General features: G+C 36.1%; 4 protein-coding genes across 4 annotated transcripts; 2 read left to right on the top strand and 2 right to left on the bottom strand.

Moving 5' to 3' along the window:
- The first annotated feature begins 172 nt into the window (after nt 1-172).
- Nucleotides 173-3,571, top strand: PME1 (pectin methylesterase 1). Its single transcript, XM_012213404.4, has 2 exons — nt 173-1,369; nt 2,593-3,571. Exons 1-2 carry the CDS (start codon nt 286-288, stop codon nt 3,270-3,272), a joined length of 1,764 nt encoding a protein of 587 aa, XP_012068794.1. The 5' UTR covers nt 173-285; the 3' UTR covers nt 3,273-3,571.
- A 943-nt stretch (nt 3,572-4,514) lies between these two features.
- On the top strand, nt 4,515-9,816 carry ALAAT2 (alanine aminotransferase 2). Its single transcript, XM_089717260.1, has 15 exons — nt 4,515-4,935; nt 5,811-5,861; nt 5,976-6,026; nt 6,421-6,486; nt 6,573-6,634; nt 7,106-7,184; nt 7,285-7,389; nt 7,549-7,659; nt 7,889-8,026; nt 8,095-8,169; nt 8,264-8,384; nt 8,484-8,638; nt 8,757-8,831; nt 9,122-9,325; nt 9,495-9,816. The coding sequence occupies exons 1-15, from the start codon at nt 4,726-4,728 to the stop codon at nt 9,609-9,611; spliced, it is 1,620 nt and encodes a 539-aa protein (XP_089573386.1). The 5' UTR covers nt 4,515-4,725; the 3' UTR covers nt 9,612-9,816.
- A 333-nt stretch (nt 9,817-10,149) lies between these two features.
- On the bottom strand, nt 10,150-14,759 carry PAE1 (20S proteasome alpha subunit E1). Its single transcript, XM_089717267.1, has 9 exons — nt 14,617-14,759; nt 14,418-14,499; nt 13,104-13,184; nt 12,494-12,607; nt 12,308-12,409; nt 11,587-11,645; nt 10,910-11,012; nt 10,580-10,645; nt 10,150-10,458 (listed from the first exon to the last, which is right to left on the bottom strand). Exons 1-9 carry the CDS (start codon nt 14,628-14,630, stop codon nt 10,366-10,368), a joined length of 714 nt encoding a protein of 237 aa, XP_089573393.1. The 5' UTR covers nt 14,631-14,759; the 3' UTR covers nt 10,150-10,365.
- A 740-nt stretch (nt 14,760-15,499) lies between these two features.
- On the bottom strand, nt 15,500-18,911 carry LOC105631327 (Remorin family protein). Its single transcript, XM_012213407.4, has 5 exons — nt 18,714-18,911; nt 18,050-18,587; nt 16,885-17,398; nt 16,717-16,798; nt 15,500-15,788 (listed from the first exon to the last, which is right to left on the bottom strand). The coding sequence occupies exons 1-5, from the start codon at nt 18,768-18,770 to the stop codon at nt 15,576-15,578; spliced, it is 1,404 nt and encodes a 467-aa protein (XP_012068797.1). The 5' UTR covers nt 18,771-18,911; the 3' UTR covers nt 15,500-15,575.
- Between the last annotated feature and the right edge of the window lie 885 nt (nt 18,912-19,796).

Raw genomic sequence — 19,796 nt, 5'->3', positions numbered from 1 at the left:
TAAACTTGTCATTTCAACTCCATTACTATAATCATAATCTTATATTTATTTATTTATTACCAAAAAAAAAAAAAAAAAAAAGGAAATGAAACCCAGAAGAAAGAATCCCTTTGATTAAGCGACAGTAATGATGTTTCCGTACTAATTGATTTTACTAATCTTAAAAAAGAAGCGTCGAAGTAAATAGTAAGAAATAAGAATCTCTGCCTCTGTTTTATATATAAGGACACCCAAGACAGAGCCTCCTATACATCATCTTGAACTCAAAAAACAGAAATTGAAACCATGGATTCTATCAACTCCTTCAAGGGCTATGGTAAAGTAGATGAGCCCGAAGAACAAGCCTTCAAGCGAAAGACACGTAAGCGTCTCATAATTCTCATTGTCGCCTCTGTCGTTCTTGTTGCTGTTATCATTGGTGCTGTTGTAGGAACTGTATTACACAAAAGAAACAATGAATCATCAACAGACTCTGTCGCGCCAACTGAGTTGACTCCGGCTGCTTCACTCAAAGCTGTTTGCAGAGTAACCCAGTACCCAGCTTCTTGTTTCTCTAGCATCTCTGCTCTTGAAACTGCTAATACCACTGACCCTGAAATTCTTTTTAAGCTTTCTTTACGTGTCGCTATGAATGAGCTCTCTAGGCTTAAAGATTATCCTTCTAAGCTTATTCAAACTGCTAATGATGCTACGCTTAAAGCTGCTTTGAGTGTTTGTGATTCCGTTTTTGATGATGCTGTAGATCGGTTAAATGACTCTGTTTCTTCAATGGCTGTCGGGGATGGTGAAAAGATTTTATCCACTGCTAAAATCAATGACATGAAAACTTGGCTCAGTGCTGTCATTACTGACCAAGAAACATGTTTAGATGCTTTGCAAGAATTGAACAGTACAAAGCATTTTAATAGTACGCTTCTTGAAGATGTAAGGAAAACAATGGTGAATTCAACTGAGTTTGCAAGTAATAGTTTAGCAATTGTTGCCAAAATTTTGGGTTTGTTATCAGATATCAACATCCCAATTCATCGAAAGTTGTTGGGTTCTGAAAGATCCAATTCAGGGTTTCCAGGTTGGGTTAGTTTGGGAGATAGGAGGCTACTCCAAGAATCAAAGCCTACCCCTAATGTTACGGTGGCTAAGGACGGCAGTGGGGATTACACTACCATCGGAGCAGCGGTGGGAGCAATTCCAAAGAAGAGTTTATCAAGATTCATTATTTATGTCAAGGAAGGTACTTATGTGGAAAATATTCTATTGGATAAACATAAGTGGAATGTGATGATTTATGGAGATGGGAAAGACAAGACTATAATTTCTGGTAGCAAGAATTTTGTGGACGGAACTCCTACCTTCTCTACAGCCACTTTTGGTAAGTTCTTAATCTTTTTTCATTTGTCCATTCAATCATATATGCATTTCTAAATTAAATTTATGTTTAGTTTCATTAAAATCTAGAAATTGAACTGCTTTATATAACTCTTTAACGAGATTTTACCTGGAAAGTTGTGGAATTTCGATGATTGGAGGCTATAGATATTGATGGGTAGTTTTAATTATTGATTCTAATTTTTTTTTTTGAAAAAAAATTATTGATTCAAATTTCTGAAACTTCGAAAGATACAATTTTTGAATCAAATTCATGTGCCATATGGATTCGTCTGCTAAGAAAGATAGCAGATTGGTCTTCTTATGACTGGATTAAGGAAAGCACATGGACTTTGAGTATTCCATGTGAAATGGATCTGTAACTCTTACCTAAAAATCTGTTAAACCACATAAATCATGCTGTGACAATATAAATTTCAGAATGGAAGTTGGTGCCCACCATGTGCTTGTCTAATTGCTACATTACAAATTTTTTTTCTGGTGGCCCAATTACTCCCATAATCCAAGTTGAGGCGTCCAAGTGATCAAAAGAGTTTATGACTAGGCACATTTTTTTTCTTGGTATTTCTATTAGTTGCATTCTAGAAGGGCCTAAATTACTCCCCTTGACCTGGTCTATCATGGGTGTCAAACTACACATTTGATCTGTTAAGCTCTCTAATTTTGGTGTGGAATTGTACTTTCAACAAGACACCTGCAACTTAATTACAAATCCTGGGAAAATTTAATTGCTAGTTGGATTCTCTGTTTTAGATATATTGACCGGTTCATGAACATGGATTTGAAGTTTCATGTTAATGAATTTTCATGTTCAACCACTTGAGTTTGTGCCTGGGTGGCAAAACTATTGCAGCAACTTCCTAGTTAAGTTTGGTATCACTTACATTATGGGGATTCGAAGTTTACTGTTCTTAAAGAAACTTCACTGACAGGTACGCATGTTACATGTTTGTAGTGGTTTTGATGGCCCGCAACATTTGCACTAGAACATGCATCTCCTACTTTCTGCTTCTATTTTGGCCAAAACGGGGCCCCCCACAAAGAACAGACTTTCAAATGCAAGCTATTTTTCTAATTTGCTGTCTCTAGAATGATGTTAGTGTTAGGTTATGTTCACATTATTCTGTTTAATGAAGGAGTCATGTGTGTCTGCATCCCCACAAACTAGAGGGATTACTAACTATATGAATATGATGATCTGGGCAGCTGTCACGGGCAAGGGTTTCATGGCGAGAGACATAAAGTTCATCAACACAGCAGGGGCAGCAAAGCACCAAGCAGTGGCCTTCAGGTCTGGTTCAGACATGTCTGTTTATTACCAATGTGCATTCGATGCATATCAGGACACACTCTATGCTCACTCCAATCGACAATTCTACCGTGAGTGTGACGTTACTGGCACTATTGACTTCATTTTTGGCAACGCTGCGGTTGTTTTCCAGAAATGCAATATCCAGCCCAGGCAGCCCTTACCAAACCAATTCAACACCATAACAGCTCAGGGCAAGAAAGACCCTAACCAAAACACAGGCATTTCAGTTCAGAACTGCAAGATTTATGCTTTTGGTGCCACTCTTACAGCCACTACATATCTTGGTAGGCCCTGGAAAAATTTTTCAACTACAGTTATTATGCAGACTGATATTGACAGACTGGTAAGTCCAGCGGGCTGGATGCCATGGGTCAGCGGCGTTGACCCGCCCAGTACGATATTTTATGGAGAGTACATGAACACAGGGTCTGGAGCCAATGTGGAGAAAAGAGTTACATGGGCTGGGTATAAGCCTAGTCTTACAGAAGATGAGGCAAGCAGATTTACGGTAGGATCATTTATCCAAGGACCTGAGTGGCTGCCAGCAACTGTGACATTTGATTCCACTTTATGATCAGAAATTGCATCAAATGCTATATTGAGTGAAGATTGGGAAGCTATAGAATTGCTTACGATTTTCTATAACTAGAAGAGGATGTTTTTTCCGACGTTTTTCTCTTTGATTATAGGCATTAGAAGATGAATTTGTTTCTAGTGTTCACACAATTTTTTTATCCTTTTCTTTCTTTTACTACTGGTATATGTGTTGCATAATTTTTATGTGGCCTCCTCTCACTTCTTTAGAAACCATCACAAATTTGTACGGTGAAGATAAATAATGATCAGAAAAACCTGCAGCTAATCTGTTTGTTATTCTTTCTCTTCATTTTATTTGTTAATTTTTAAAAATTGCTTTATCCAAGATAGGCAGATTGGATTGCTCTTTTCATTTATACGATCAGTGAAACATCTCGAGCTTAAAAAGCAGATAGACAGCACTACGGTTTCCAAAAAATTTCATAAGATTCCTGCGCCTGCACGTTAACAAATGCATGGAGTTTCTCTTTGGAGAATGAAAAGGAGATGGCCCTTTCCTCCGGTCACCGACCAGCTTGCCATTTGTTTATTGCTTTTAATTTTGCGTCTGTCTGTTTAAATAATGTAAGAACAAATTTCACTTTTCTTTGTTCACAGTTTTGATGTACAATTGCTTCTTTCTTTATCTATTATATCTGTCTATGTAAAAATATTAAATTAGGACTGTTAGAACATTGGTTTGCTGAATTAAAATTATTTTGTATTTTTTCTTAATTTTTTAAAAATATAATTAATGGATATTGATTTAAAATTTAATTTTAAATAAATTATATACGGAAAATATATTTAAGAGACAAATTGAGCAATACCCTTTTTTTATTATATATTTTATTATGATTTTATTTAAGAAACAAACAAATTTTTAACACAGACAAATTAATGATAACTTTACAAGAATTAATGTCTACTCATGACTCAACTTTTACACTATCACTTATCACTGGCTAATAAAATAAAATTAATCCCAACAAAAACTAATAAAAATTAGTAAAAATAACATTTAAAAAAAAAAAAGTGTCGCAATGAAATTTCAAAAAAGAAAAAAAAAAAGTGTCCTAACGAATATCCTATGGGTTTAGGTTAAGCTAAACTTAATTTAAAAAAAATGATATTTAAGTCCAATCTCATAAGATTAACCTAAAAAGCCACCGAGCCCACCTAATTTGAAGTTTTGAACTTTGAAGAAGCAGAGTCTGTGGGCAGAAGCAAATCTCTAGAAAGGGAAACAATCAAACAAAGGCAAGAAACAAGAAAGAAATCACCCCGGTCTTCTCTTAAACAGGCAGTTTCGGAAAAAGCGTGGCTTTTCTTTAATTTCTCATTGGAAAAACCAACAAATATAATTAACAAAAGGAAGCAACGGACGTCAAAATCTTCTCTTTCTCTCTCCCGCGTGTGCAATCGACATCTGTGGTATACAGGTATAAAGGATGCGGAGATTCGTGATTGGTAGAGCTAAAAGCCTTCTCCACCGTTCCTATCAATATCATCCTAAAGATCAAGGCTTGTTGCAGCTGCGTCCTCTCGCCTCTTCTCATTCACGTTTCCTGTCTAATACTTCTGTTGTTGATTCCCCTTCTACTTCTTCTTCTTCTTCTTCACCCATGGCTCCTCTCACTGTTGATACCATTAATCCTAAGGTGCTTTAGCTTTTCATTTTTGCTTTTGATATATGTGCTGGCTGCTTTGATCTCGATTCACTGTTTGATTGCCTGTTGTTTGTTGAAGCTGCGTGTTTTTTACATCTGGGTTTGCTTTGTTTTTGTTTATTTTTTACCTTTGATTCGGATTGATGTTATATAATAATGTAACTTGTACTCCTCTTTCTTTTTTTTTTTTTTTTTTTTTTTATATAAATTGCTCTTGGGCTATTGCGCCACCTTTCAAATTTTCAATTTGTCAATTTAATTCTTACATGTGTTTCTTGATGTAGGTGAAGTTGCTGTAAATTTGATCTTGAGGAGTTTATGGGTCATTAGATTTTAAAATTGTATTGGATGACAAATAGAATAAGTACCTTATTACATAAATTCGAAGTTGCAATAATAGCCAAACCCGCAGCTGTTATAAAGTGCTTAGCTTCACTTTGCATTTTGCTGATTGGGTGTTTATGCTCTAATTGAAGTCCAGTAAGCAATGCACCACATGACTTGGTTTCACTTTGCATATTTAATCTTTAAGCAAATTACAGGGCTTTATTTATTGCTGGGTTTTAATTGAGCTGCAAGATCATGTTCGCTAGAATAAAATTTAATATATGCAAGACTTTATTTTGTTCTATGCATTTGTAAAATGGGAAATCTTGAAGTTTAATCAGTTACAATGCATTTTCCGAAACGCCAAAATCTATCTATTACAAAAGTTTAATCAGTAAATTGTAGACTTTGATGGTCAAAGGATGATTTTTCTCCTATTCTATAATTTAGCGATCAGTTTGCTTCTCAAAGTTGTTCACAGCCTTTTCCTGTTCTGGTTTGTAATCCCTTTTCTTATCTATCATGTGTTGCACTTCCAGGTTCTGGAGTGTGAATATGCTGTCCGTGGTGAGATTGTTACCATTGCGCAGGTAAGACTTATGATCAGTTGTTTTATGTTACTTCTCTTTATGGTTCTGCGAAACAAACACCATCTACCTGACTCTGTGAAATGTGATCATTGAATATTTGTATTTCTTACGCAGCGGTTACAAGATGAGTTAAAGTCTAAGCCAGGTTCTCTTCCATTTGATGAGGTATGTTTTCAATTCATAGTAATTTAGAATTCTAATTTTGTATTTATTTAGTTGGTCAGGGGTGATTTTATGGTGTTGTTATGTAATTGTGCTCATGTTCGTCAATGTGTTTAGTCATCGCTTTGGTAGTGATTGGATGCAAATGAATATTCAATAGCTTAATTAAACAAAAACAATTATATTTTGTTGACTCTAATTGATGTTTATCCTACTGGCTTGATTTTATATTTCCTGATGAAGAATTATTCTATCAAAAATATTAAAGAAACAAATATCTTAAACACACATAATGGACCTCTTAAAAAACAAAACGGGAAGCGTTTCCATATGTATATTTCCTCGATGCTCTTTAAAGCACTTTGAGTGTTCTGATGCTGATTTCATCATGTAACAGATACTTTACTGCAATATTGGAAATCCTCAATCCCTTGGCCAGCAGCCAATCACATTTTTTCGAGAGGTTAGTTTCCTACAGCCTCCTGATGGAACGCACTGCACTATGTATTTGACTGGATCAGTTCTCATCAAGTGTTATTTCTTCCTTAGGTTCTTGCATTATGTGATCACCCTGCTATTTTGGACAAAAGTGAAACGCAGGGTTTGTTCAGGTAGTTTACTTTTATGATTTTGGTCCATAAAATTCTATGGACAGTTTTCTCCACTCCAAATGTAGAAGACAGCTTCTTGTAGCTCTTACTGCTTCTTGAGCAGACATTTTGAGTGTTACCCCCTATTTCCAGCTTGAGGATATGATATGCTTCCATGATTAAAATATTACTCATCCTCACATTCTTTACATGTAAATGCAAAATGCAAGTCATTGAAGTTTTCAGGGATTTCTTTCTGTATGTATGAGTTGATCCTTTTAGGCTTTAGCCTGTCTCATGTCCGGACATAGTTCATAACTTCTTTTGGAAAATGTAGATTTGTGAGGAAATCTTCCAATTTAATTAAGCAGGTGGAGATAAAAGGAATGTCATCCCTTGCTATTGTCATTTTTTATGTGCAGAACCTGTCACAAAGGTTTTCCAGACATTCTTTCACAATGTCTCATTAACTATCCTTGTAACTTGTTATAGTGCTGATTCCATAGAGCGAGCTTGGCAGATTCTCGATCAAATTCCTGGAAGAGCCACTGGTGCTTACAGTCATAGTCAGGTTACAATGATAGCATCAATTCTGAGGAACTTCAAAATTTATTAAAATGAAATGGCTATTGTAAGAATACAAGATGATCCTAATTTTCGTTCCACATCAGGGTATCAAGGGACTACGTGATACAATTGCTGCTGGAATTGAAGCCCGTGATGGTTTTGCTGCTGATCCAAATGATATTTTCTTGACAGACGGTGCAAGTCCAGCGGTAACAGTCAATCCCACTTGATTGTATTTTAAGTTTGATAAGCTCCTATTATCATAAATGTTTTCTATGCGTAAATGGTCACATGTAGATGCACCTCAACTAGACACATGTATGCATACTTTAACCATTTATTTTCTGATCACTTGTTTGTATTACCAGGTCCATATGATGATGCAGTTACTGATAAGGTCAGAAAAGGATGGAATACTTTGTCCCATTCCTCAGTACCCATTATACTCTGCTTCAATTGCTCTCCATGGTGGCAGTTTGGTATGTAAAGAAACATGATGCACTACGTTGTGCCAACTTTGTTGCATAGTCTTCTATGTTGACTGTTTACTGGCTATAAAAAGCGGATTGCTTCAATTGTTCTAGTAGAATAGAATGAAAATTGACTGCACCTCAATGCTGATAGAAGATTAAGCAACTAACTGTCTGATGTTTTGGTTATACGTGTCTTTTTGACTTTGCATTTTGAAGTTGAACTCTCAATCTGCAGGTTCCGTACTATCTTGATGAAGCAACTGGCTGGGGATTAGAAATTTCTGAGCTTAAGAAGCAAATGGAGGATGCAAAGTCTAAGGGTATTTCTGTCAGGGCCTTGGTTGTAATAAATCCAGGCAACCCGACAGGGCAGGTAAGACTTTGGTATTGCTGCAATGGAGGTAATTTGCGTACTGTTAAATAATTTGACTTTGTGGGCAGGTTCTTGCGGAGGACAACCAGAAAGCAATTGTAGAATTCTGCAAGCAAGAAGGCCTTGTTCTTTTGGCAGATGAGGTGGGCAATGCTAGCAGTTAGAATGAACCTTATATTCTTGACTTCTCACCAACACGAATGGCTTGAAGGATAACCTTACACAAATTCCATGCAGGTGTATCAAGAAAACATTTACGTTCCTGAGAAGAAGTTCCACTCATTTAAAAAAATTTCCCGGTCTATGGGTTATGGTGAAAAGGATATATCTCTTGTATCCTTTCAGTCAGTCTCTAAAGGTAAAACAATACGAGCTATATCAAGATGATTAGAAAATTTTGTAATTTCCCAATTTGAGGATAAGGGTCATGGTTATTGTTATTTTTTAATAATTTCAGGGTACTATGGAGAGTGTGGAAAGAGAGGAGGTTACATGGAAGTCACTGGTTTTAGTCCTGAAATAATGGAACAAATATACAAAGTAGCATCTGTGAATCTTTGTTCCAATATTTCTGGTCAAATTCTTGCTAGTCTTGTCATGAGTCCACCCAAGGTTAATTTATGTTCTCCTTTTTTACCTTGGTTTAGATCTGATGTTATTAAGGAGGCATAAAATCCTTATTTGCTTGTTTTCTACTGTAATTGCCAAAAAAATATACGGATGTTTTCAGGTTGGAGATGAATCATATGAATCATATTCTGCTGAGAAAGATGGAATCTTGTCATCCCTTGCAAGGCGTGCAAAGGTTAGTCCAATGAAATTAAGTTACTTTGATTTAAGTTGATGAAAAAGGAAAAAAAGGAAAAAGGGAGGATCTGAGGTTGTAGGATTAGTTTGACTGCTAACATATGTGACTAAATGGGAATCTTGTCAGGTGTTAGAATTATGTTGTATTCTTTGTGTAAGTGGTGGATGACAGTGTGTTTGCTGACATTTTAGAGACTAACAATGTAGAACTATACAGTGACCATGAATGATTTTTACTTTCTCTGTGACTTCCATTTATACATTTACTTCTCTGTTGATTAATGGCAGACGTTGGAAGATGCACTCAACAATTTGGAGGGTGTAACATGCAACAAAGCGGAGGGAGCAATGTATCTCTTCCCCCGCATTGTTCTGCCTCAAAAGGCAATTAAAGCTGCAGAGGCTGCAAAAAAAGCTCCAGATGCATTCTATTGCCAGCGTCTCCTCAATGCCACTGGAGTTGTTGTTGTGCCTGGTTCTGGCTTTCGGCAGGTGAGCCTTATTTATTTCTTCTATTACTGTTGGTTAAATCTGATTTCACTGTCATGACTGAATTAATAGCCATCTTGACAAACTAATTGATGCTGCTTTAAAACTCTCTGAAAGTTTAATGTCTTCAGACTTCTGATTGATTCTTTTGTGTTTGTGATGTTCTGAAAAGGTTCCCGGCACTTGGCATTTTAGGTGCACCATACTCCCTCAGGAAGACAAGATTCCAGCCATTGTCTCCCGCCTGACCGAGTTCCACAAAAGTTTCATGGAAGAATTTCGCGACTAAGGAACCTTTATGTTCTCGTTTTTAGAAAGTTGCACAATAAGATGTTTGCCAAATTTTTAAAAGCACAGATTGGTTTTTAGTCCATCTGCAAGAGAAATAGTTACTTTTTCACCCTTTGCAGTAGAAATGTGAGTTTTTATAGAAATAAATGCTTTTTGAAGTATGCCGTTTAAGGTTGTATTTTCATAAAGCACATTCATCTGTTCGTCAAGTTTTTTAGCTCATCAATGAATAAATGGGATCAACACAGGCATAGAAATTTTTGTTAGTCTATCGAAAATCATACGGTGGGAAATCTTGAAACTGTCTGGCTTATGCAACCATACTAAAGCTGGAGGCTGGTCTGCACAATTAACAATTTCAAAAGCACTTCATGGGAAATGGTTTTTCGACACCAGTTTCAAAGCCAAAATATTATGGCACTTTCAACATCTACGTAAGAGTGCCAGACAGATCAATTGATGGCAGTTACCGGAGATTCCAGAGAATTTTGAACCAAAAAATTCTCCATATCGTTCAAACATAATCGAGTTTAAACTGACAAGAAAGCCCAAGGGAAAACAGTGCTTCATTTTTGAGATGAAATCAAGTTACAGGACTGAATTAAGCAGCACAGTTGTAGGCACCATTACAGAAAAAAGATTGTATAGGTCCAATCCTCTGCTTCCCCAACTAAAAAGACGACAAGCAGTTTAAGCAACAATAGGGAATCCAAAATGTCTCGATAATGAAATTTCACGACATAGTTTTCTTCTTATAGACGATTAATGACGACCTCCACCTCTGCGGGGGTATACAAATGATATGTTGGAGCCACCTTTGCAATGTCAACATTGTCGGGAGTGACCTGAAATCAATAGCTCAATTTAGTTGACGATAACGAGTAAGAAAAATATATAATAGTATAGTTTAAATGATAAACTATATGTATAAATATTGAGTTCCAAATAAATAGTATCGAGCTTTACCTTTTCTTCCATGACTTGCTTCAGGATTGAAAGTGCGATTGTCTCAGCCTCTAGAAGCGTGATGTCCTGCACAAAATTAGGAAGTAACCAGTGATCCAAAAACTAGCATATGACATGAGAGAATAAAAATAGGTTTCATAAGTTGGCCAATTAGTGCACATGCAACCTACTATACTTGGCATACCCAACCAAATTGAAATACCACATTCATTTCAAACTCCTCGTGGAGCTAACAAGTCACGAAGTGTTGCAGGAACATATTTGAGGGAGCAAAAAGAATGGGTAAAGAGTTTGGTGGGGTTGTTGAAAACTAATATTTGATGGCACTACCTTGTTGTATTGCTCTTGCAAAGAGCTATCTGCACCTTCTGAACCCGAACCAATAGCCTTTGCATTACATTGCCAAAGTGTGCCAGATGGATCAGTATAATACCTGTTACATACAGTATGTATTAAGCACAACTGCAAGGAAAGAGGTGCCACCACAAGTAAAAATGGAAGTAAAACAGGCTCAAGTGTTAACATATGCTAGCATGACCAATTTCTATGCCAGAAAAAGTAACATACACATTTAATAGCACAAGTAATAGAAACCAAAGCAGGCAGGGTGCTTTCTCCCCTGCAGCATTATTAGATGATTTTAACCATTTTATGATTGACTGTCCAAGTGTATGTATTGCACCTACATCAATATAGCTGCTTTCTTTTTAGTATTTTAAACATCTGAACTACCTTCGCGTGTAAAGGCAATTAAACTTAGAATTGTTGTATTTATACAGAGATGAGAATACAATTGTTAATGAAATACACGACACTGTCATCATATATATATATATATATATATATATATATATATATATATATATATATATTGATTCCAGTTAGGAAATTTATTTGCAAACATACAACAACAGTCTGTTAGATGTAACATAAATAACATAATAATCATTGTATCTATATAAAGATAGGAAGATTCTCATCATTACTAATAAGACATTACTACTTACAGGCTAGGACCATTCTCATCATGACCAGCTATGAGAAGTGACACACCAAACGGACGAGACTGCAAAAAAATAACATCACATACATCAAAAGCATATAATAGGAAGCATAAGATGATATATCCAGGATTTAACATTAATGACTATAAGCAGTGTTGTTTTCAACAAATTTTCATTTGCATAGTGGAAGGAGCAAGTAAAAGGATGCTTTTTTTTTATCTTCCATAATGACAGTAAAAGCATCTGGCAAACAAACTACATGAGAATTGATAGTGCACAAAAGCAATAGCAGCTTAACAATCGATGATAAACAAAGATTTCCAATATCTTTTACAATATTAAAACTTAAAGTAGATAGCTTTTGCCAGAAAGCATGTGGGAAAAGTTCCAGCACTTTCCTTTAGTAACTGCAGAATATCAAAAACATCAATCCAGCAATGGATCTGAAAGATTCATCCATGCAACTGATATAAATTTCAAGAAGACACAGACATCTTTGGCAGGTAGAAGAAAACAGAAGTGAAAAGGGAAAAAAAAAAATGAATTTCTTCAAAGTATCATTTCAATGGCAGATTGACAATGTTAAAATACAATTGAAGATTGTACAATGAATTGTAGTGACTATTTTTAAAGCATCTCCCAAAGAAATGAAAAAAAAGGCAGAAACAAATTATCAGAAGGCAATTATTTTTTCTTTTTTAAAGTGAAAAGTAAACTGCTCTACCATGGATTCTTCATCGCCTTCACCAAATCGTAGAGCGAGATCACAAAGTGCTTGTGTTGTGGACTCCACTGTCATGGGCTCACCATAAGAGAATCTATGGTTCTGAAGAATAAACTTAAGAAATCAATAGAAGTGCCATTCCAAAAAATGTGCAAAGAATGGCATTAAAAACAATGAAAACAGTACCTGAGTTTCCACACGTGCATGCTCAACAAGCGTACGAGCATCTGCAATTAATCCACTCATAGCGCATCCAATATGCTCATCAATTTCCATAACTTTCTCCACACTACTGGGCTCCTGGAAAAGAGTTGAAGAGCAATGATGATAACCGTAAAAATTTCACAACTATGGAACATCAATGTCCATCATCTAGAACCCACATATTAAGATTTAGTAAATTTCTAAAGTCATGCTGAATCCGCAAAATCAAGTTTGAAGCATATAAACATGCACTTCATGAAAATTCTACACGTTTATCAATATTAAAATTGGAGTACTGAATAATTTGTTCAAGAAGGAAGTATCTCCAACAATCGAATATCTAAGAGTAAGACCACAACTTCATTGGACCTTTCTCAATGCATACCACTCATATGATGCAGTAACCTCATGTCACATTCAATCCAATAAGCAATTATCTACAAATGGATTTACATCGTCACAACCATTACAGAATAACTAAAAGCAACACTGGACTTGCACCTTTGGTTGACCAGATTGTGGTTTTGCCACAGTAAAGATGTAAAAAAATTCAACTCATATAATAAAAAGACACCAGGAGAAAGTGGCAAACCAGGAGTGGTGAAGTGATACGCTTCTCAACTGCAAGCACAACACCTTCTTTTGTCTTTATCCCAATTGCAGTTGAACCTAGCTGAAAATATGATAACCACATTATTTTTATTCAAGTAAGCATCTGCTTGACATAGGCAATCCTTTTTTTTCTTTTTTTAAGGTAATAATAAGTAGAACAGTTCTTCCAGTCTGCAATAATGGTAAAAAAGATAAGATCATATCAAGATAGCATCAATCATCAAGTGTCCAATTTATTCAGCTTAATCATTGGGAGTAGGTAATAAGTGTCCAATTTAATCTGTTTGGCCTAATGGTATTAGAGCCCCATGGATTGCCCAGAGATGCTGGGTTCAAAACCTTTACAAGGTGCGGACAAGGAGAAACAAAAGTCCCTTGAGGCTGAATAAAATAAACCGAATAGCCACGGCAGCGAAATGTGGTGAGGAGTAATAAGTGGGATTCTGGGTCTTAGCTGGACAGGTTAATCTGTTCAGCCTAATGCAGGTCATGAGTAAGAGTTCATGACTCATAATTGCTTTTTATGGTTTTGATACGAAATGATTCCACATCTGGCCATGGACCACTCTAGGTTGACCAAGTGTGCACTGTTTTCACGGCTACCAATGTCCCAATCAATAGTATCTATCAGAGTTATTCTACATCCTATGGTGGAGAGCCTCACTTTGGGAGAACGAGGTCATGAGTGAGAGTTCCTAGGATGCCATCCACAACCATGTCCGAGTTTCAAGCTAACAATTTCTTTTCATGGCCCTGATACCAAATGAATCATAGTTCATAAACTTCACTCTAGTATTTTTCCAAAGCCTTGTGTACATAAAAAAACTGCGTGAGGTTTATTGGTTCCTTCAAGATATCTAAGAGGTAGGTTTTTGGTGAAAAATGTTCTTCATTGGTCACCTTGACTTCTAATAGTAGTCAATACACATACTGAATTGATGAAGGAACAATTATCAAGTCCATACTGTTATCCCATTAACGAGTTCTTCAAAACCATAAAGAACGCCAAAAACTTATTTATCCATAGAGTATTATAGCAAATATCACGATTAATCACTACCAATTATACTTGACTCCTAAAATTAACTTTTTAGTGCTCAAAGTAAAAGACAATTGTTTCTAACCCAGTACAAATAATTCCCAGGAAAACCATTTATCAAAAAAAAAAAAAAAAAAAATGAAACAAACTGAAAACAGACCGTGGTAAAGAAAGATTTTTATCGAGAGAGCAAATAAATGTCGAAACTTTCTAGGGGAACAAAGAGGGGTTTAAGGCGAATTCATATTAGATTACCTTGATTGCTTCGATAGCATATTCAACCTGAAACAATCTACCTTCTGGAGAGAAAGTGTTCACTCCTCTATCATACTCAGTCCTTAAAAAACAGACACAAATCATAAGCTCAAAAACTAAAAACCAAATAAAAAAATGAATTAAAAAAAATTATAAAATCAAAATGAGAGCATTATTTTAAGGGAATTATGAGGTTTACCTTGTGAGAAACATCTTTGCTTGATCTCAATGGCAGATCCTTGCGCGAAAGAGAGAGAAAGGGCAGAGAGTAGGTCTGCTTGCTTCGCGTTTCTTGTGCTTTTGTAGAGGTCTACTTGTTAAACAAGACAGGTAACGTTTCGATTTTTCTTACACTAAGTTTTTGGGCTCATTGCAGGCCTAGATCCGGCCCTATTAGGCCAATTTAGTCCAACGGGCTTAAACGGCATTAACACTCCTTTTCTACCCATACACATTTGTATAGATATAGTGTTTTATCTACCTCAACTCTTTATTTAAACCAACTGATAATTAACTTGACCGTTGGAGGGTCTTAATCATTTATCAAGAAAAGACAAGTCACTAACTAATTTTTGCAGATTGATTGGCAAATTATGCTTTGGAGTTCAAAATTAGTTTCTTTTATATTTCTATCATTTTCTAATCATTTATCAAGAAAGGAAAAACTCATGTGAATTAAGCTTATTAAACCTTTTTAAGAGGAGATTTGTATACATAGCTTGTAAGGACATCCTTCATTAAATTCTCCTAAACACCCATCTAGATTACAGAGTCATCAGCATGACTAGTTCTAGGTCTCCTAGTCAAATTATTATCCCAGCCAATTCAAAGTTTTTGCAGAAATTGGCCCTCTAATTGTCAGGGAACCTCCATACGGCTAGTAATTTATTATGACGCTAACAACTTAATGGAGAATGGTGGAACCTTTGGTTTTGCAGCACCCAGAAGTGGTCCATTGCTTTGACTATTCTTGTTTTGAAATTAAATTTAAACAGGTTACCCATTTTCTTTGATGTGCATGGGTAGTTCTTTGCTTCCTTTTCTTTTCTTTTCTTTAGTATTTGATCTTCAGTGTAGCAAAATTAAAAAAGAATGCATTTTTTGGTTTTGATTAGAAAGAACAGGAGATACAAGCATCTGTCTTTTGTCTCTAGATTATCAAGGATGGTTGTTGCAAGGGAAGCAACCACAAGAAGTATGGCTAGAAATTTGTCGACTAATCATCTTCTTGGATTGTTGACTTGCCCTTTCAATCTGCTCTGTATGTTGCTGGCGAGCAGCAGTTCTCCATTCTTCAGCTTTTCGATGCACAATCGCCATTCTCTTCATCAATTTCTCTTCCAAGTTTGATCTCATCTTCTGTATTTTCACCTGTTTCCATTTCGGAAGCAAACTCAGAACTAATGGAGAGGCAAGAGTGAATGCAAGAAGCAGAAAAGAAAGTGATAAACTAATGCTGCCTTTTTTTAATTATACTTGGGATTATTTTAATCAACATAAACTAAGTACCAATCTTCCAAGCAAGAGAAACCTTAGTTCAAATAAACATTCCAATTCCCAACAAAAATTTTAAATGCTAAATCACATGGGCTTACAAGCTACAACAAAAACCATGGAATTATTTATGTATGAACTTGATGACTTTGTAGCTTTTTTTCGACTTGTTTAAGAGTGAAGCAATTTAACAATATATAGAAATGAGGAAGACACTCCAACTGAGGTGAACCAGTCAAGAAAACAAGACAATTGGTGCTCAAGAGCAGCGAGGCGCTCGAGGTAGTGAATCCATCGATAACCCAGACAAAATCACACTACAGTCAACCTTATAAAGCCATAGATGATAAATATGCACAACTAGACAAGATAAAAACTTAGATCATCTTTACTTTTCAATACTAGAATACGAGCTTTTTCACATGGCTTCCACCAATCCCAACTCTTAGGAATATAGTAAATTACTGGTTTAATAACATTAATCTAATTACAACTTGACATGATAAGATGATTAATTTACCATGGTAGAAGCCAAGAATTAGAATCTAGAATAATATTGGAAAGATACGTATTAAGTTTTTCTATGTGCACATAATCTGTTTTCTTGAATATCCATCGCAAGGGAATGAATGCGCAGACTTTAATGATAGAAAAACTACAGAATGAAGCAAGAAATTAGAGCATCCCAGTGCATGGGATCTCCCACATTGTGAGCTCTGGGGAGAGGTGAGATGCATAGACATTCTATTGCAATGCAAGGACGGCGTTTTTGTGATTTGGACCCTATAAGAATGAAATTAAGTACCTCAAGCTTTCTTGATTGAGCTTCTGCTTTTGCAGTTTGGAGATTCAACCAAGCTTGAATTTTTGCTTCCTCTCTTTGATACCTGTAGCTCAAACAAAACAGACACTAAATTTGTTAAACCAATAGGAATGCTGTGAAAAACAAAGTAAAATATGAACAACTGATTACCTAAGACAGCATTTTGTCTTTTCCTCTTCCTCCCATGCAGCAGCTCTTGAATCAGAAACACTTTTACGGCAAGTGATGCCTGTTTCAAAGTGTCTCAGGCTCTTTGATATTTCCTCTTCCTCTTCCTCCCTTGAGCTCCAATTTGATGCAACTGAATCATACTGTGACCCGAGTTGTAGCTTAGCCAAATGGCATGCTTCTAGTTGTGAAATGTCAATGGTGACGTCGGTGGTGCTGCTAGAATTTCCTAAGGGTAAAGGTCCTGACCTATTGGCAGGGGTGTTATGGCGAGCAGGCGATGAACTTTTGAATGGTGTGTGGCATCTAGAAGTTGTGGAACTGCCTAGAGGAGTCATTTCTGTCCCAACATCCCTGTGCTTCACTTCGTGAATTACTTCAGTGCCAGCATCTTTCATTGCTTCATTGCCCGTGTTTCTAAATAGAAATCCTTCTTTTGATGGCTCTGAGTATCGAAAATTTGGCAAAACTGATTCCACCTCATCAGTGAACTTATCTGCAGTCGCCACCAAACATTGAATGAGAAAAGCTCAAAATATAGATATATATATATATATATATATATATATATATATATATATATATACTAGAATTAGATGAAGGCACCTCTAAAAAGATAAATCATTTTAATGGAACAATGATTATTTGATAGTTCTAAATCAATAACACGCACGTATTGCACGCTATCTGAAGCTACAAAAAGGCCTCAGCTGTGTAAAATATCATTCATAAAGAACTCTGTAATCTGTACACTGCAGTGGAAATTGTTATACACACTAAGGAAACTTTTTAACAAAATTGAACCTGACGCAGTTGTTTAAACCAACACACATTAAAATTTCACAGTTCTATTCTTTCATGTAACTTCAATTTTATCAGCAACTGAAAACCAAGTCTAAAATGAAAAGAATTTATCCACATTGTGTCAAATATACTCTGCAACGCTGAAACCCATGCATGGTGGTTTTGCTCCCAAACAAATAAAGCAATTGAACAGTAGAGAAAAGTTCAATGCCTTGTTATGCTTTTAGAAGACAAAAGAAAAGGGTTATCATAAGAATATTACTGGAGCTAAAAGGGGACAAGCTGAGAAGTAAAAGCCAAATAGGTAAAGGTATCATTAAACTTAAATGAAGAAAAATCCTACCTTTTAGAAGCACATCTGGAGAAAGAGAGACCCCATCAAAAGCAACTCCTGGGTTGTGTTGGTCCAAAGCCACTGACCCCTGAAAGCTGGAAACGAGTTTTGAGACCTTTTCCTCTGTCACCCTTGATTTCTCTGCAAATACATCCATTTGCTGCTTGAAGTTATCATTTTGTTTATGAATCTTTGAAGGCTCTGGCGATGGCTTAAAGGCATAAGCAGGAGATTCATGGCAAGAACTGCTCATTAGCCACTTCTCTGCATCTTCCCACTTAGAAGGGAAGCTCTTTCTTGCAAGATTACCAACACTATAGCTAAATAGCGGCCTACCAGGTGTAGAAGGAGCTTCCACTCTCCTTTGGGTCACTGAGTTCACTCCCTCTCTCCTTTGAATACCACTATTTGCCTTTGGAAATGATTTGACAAACTCAGATGTCTCTTTAAGATTGAGCTTACAAAGCGGGTCTTGAAAAGGGTCTGCAAATGGGTTGTCTTTACTTTTCCCATACAGGCCTGTGTGGTTGGTCTCCAATGTTGGTTCCTAAAACACAAGAACACCGCAACGTAAGAAGAAAAACCAGAAACACAAATCAAAATCCAAAATCCAAAACCCAAATAGCATTTAAAAAAGCAATAAATGAAAAAGAACCAAATGCAGGTTATTTACCCCAGTAGAAGCAAAAATAGGAGGAGCTTGAAAATAGTTGGGACTTGTGAGATCCATGAATGGAATTGTTGATTACGACCAAGTTGAGGAATCTCTTGTAAATGCTCACTTGCTATAATCTTGGTCAAGTAGGCACCTGCCTCATCTTTGACACAAAAACAGTATCGAAAGCGACCGAGGGAAAGTACGTGAGCAGAATAGACTATCAAGGAAAGGCTTTAACTTTGTGGGAACCATAGTCTAAAATACTGTTACACTACAAGACCCACATGGGGATATAACCAATTAACCAGTCTTACTTCAAGAAATGAGACCACAGTGTCATACAGTGACATGGATATTAGTATTTGGCCATTGAGGAAGGAGCCGAAATAGTACCTCATGAAAAGATGAGTGAGAGCTTTGGGAGGTGCAAAAAACAAACACGGGTACTGAGAAAGAAAACAGAAAAAAATGATAGATTTATTATTTCTTGGTATGCCAATAATTTTTTTTTTATTCTTTTTGGGAAGGTTCTTACTGGTTTTGAAAACTTTAGATCCCTCTCTATAAATGTATCACAGCTCTCACTTTTTTACTATTTCACAAGTAAGCACTTTCTTGCTTTTCGAAGAACTACATTGCTCTGAGAATACATTACTTGAAAAACTTGTTCTCTAAATTGATTTGTAATACCCACTGGATATGGATACCGTTAGAAAAAAGATTTCCGCAACATCAATTATTTACCAATGTAATTTTCCTTTTCAAATAGTGGTTCGTTCCATAATAACAGCTCCAATAGCGTCCAAGAGCAAGAAGACAGAGTTGAGCACGTGAATGTCACATGTCACACGCAAATTTGCTACCGGACTTTTATTATCTATAGCCACATACCGTACATGTGCCTCTCACGTGTCACGTGATTTCTACTGGCCTACTACGTTATGAGCCCATTAAAGACCAGCCCAGCTCAAATTGCAGGGAAGGAGAGTCCAACATGGAACCCAAGGTCCCAACGTAATTAAATAAAATTTATTATTTAGATTAAGAATAATACTTAAAAAAAAAAAAAAAATCTTACGTTGGCATAAATTAAAATTA

The sequence above is a fragment of the Jatropha curcas genome, chromosome 1, assembly GCF_041381405.1.
Source record: "Jatropha curcas cultivar XTBG-Jc1 chromosome 1, XTBG_Jcur_1.0, whole genome shotgun sequence".
In the NCBI taxonomy this organism is placed as follows: domain Eukaryota; kingdom Viridiplantae; phylum Streptophyta; class Magnoliopsida; order Malpighiales; family Euphorbiaceae; genus Jatropha; species Jatropha curcas.
This window is presented reverse-complemented; position numbering and strand designations above follow the sequence as displayed.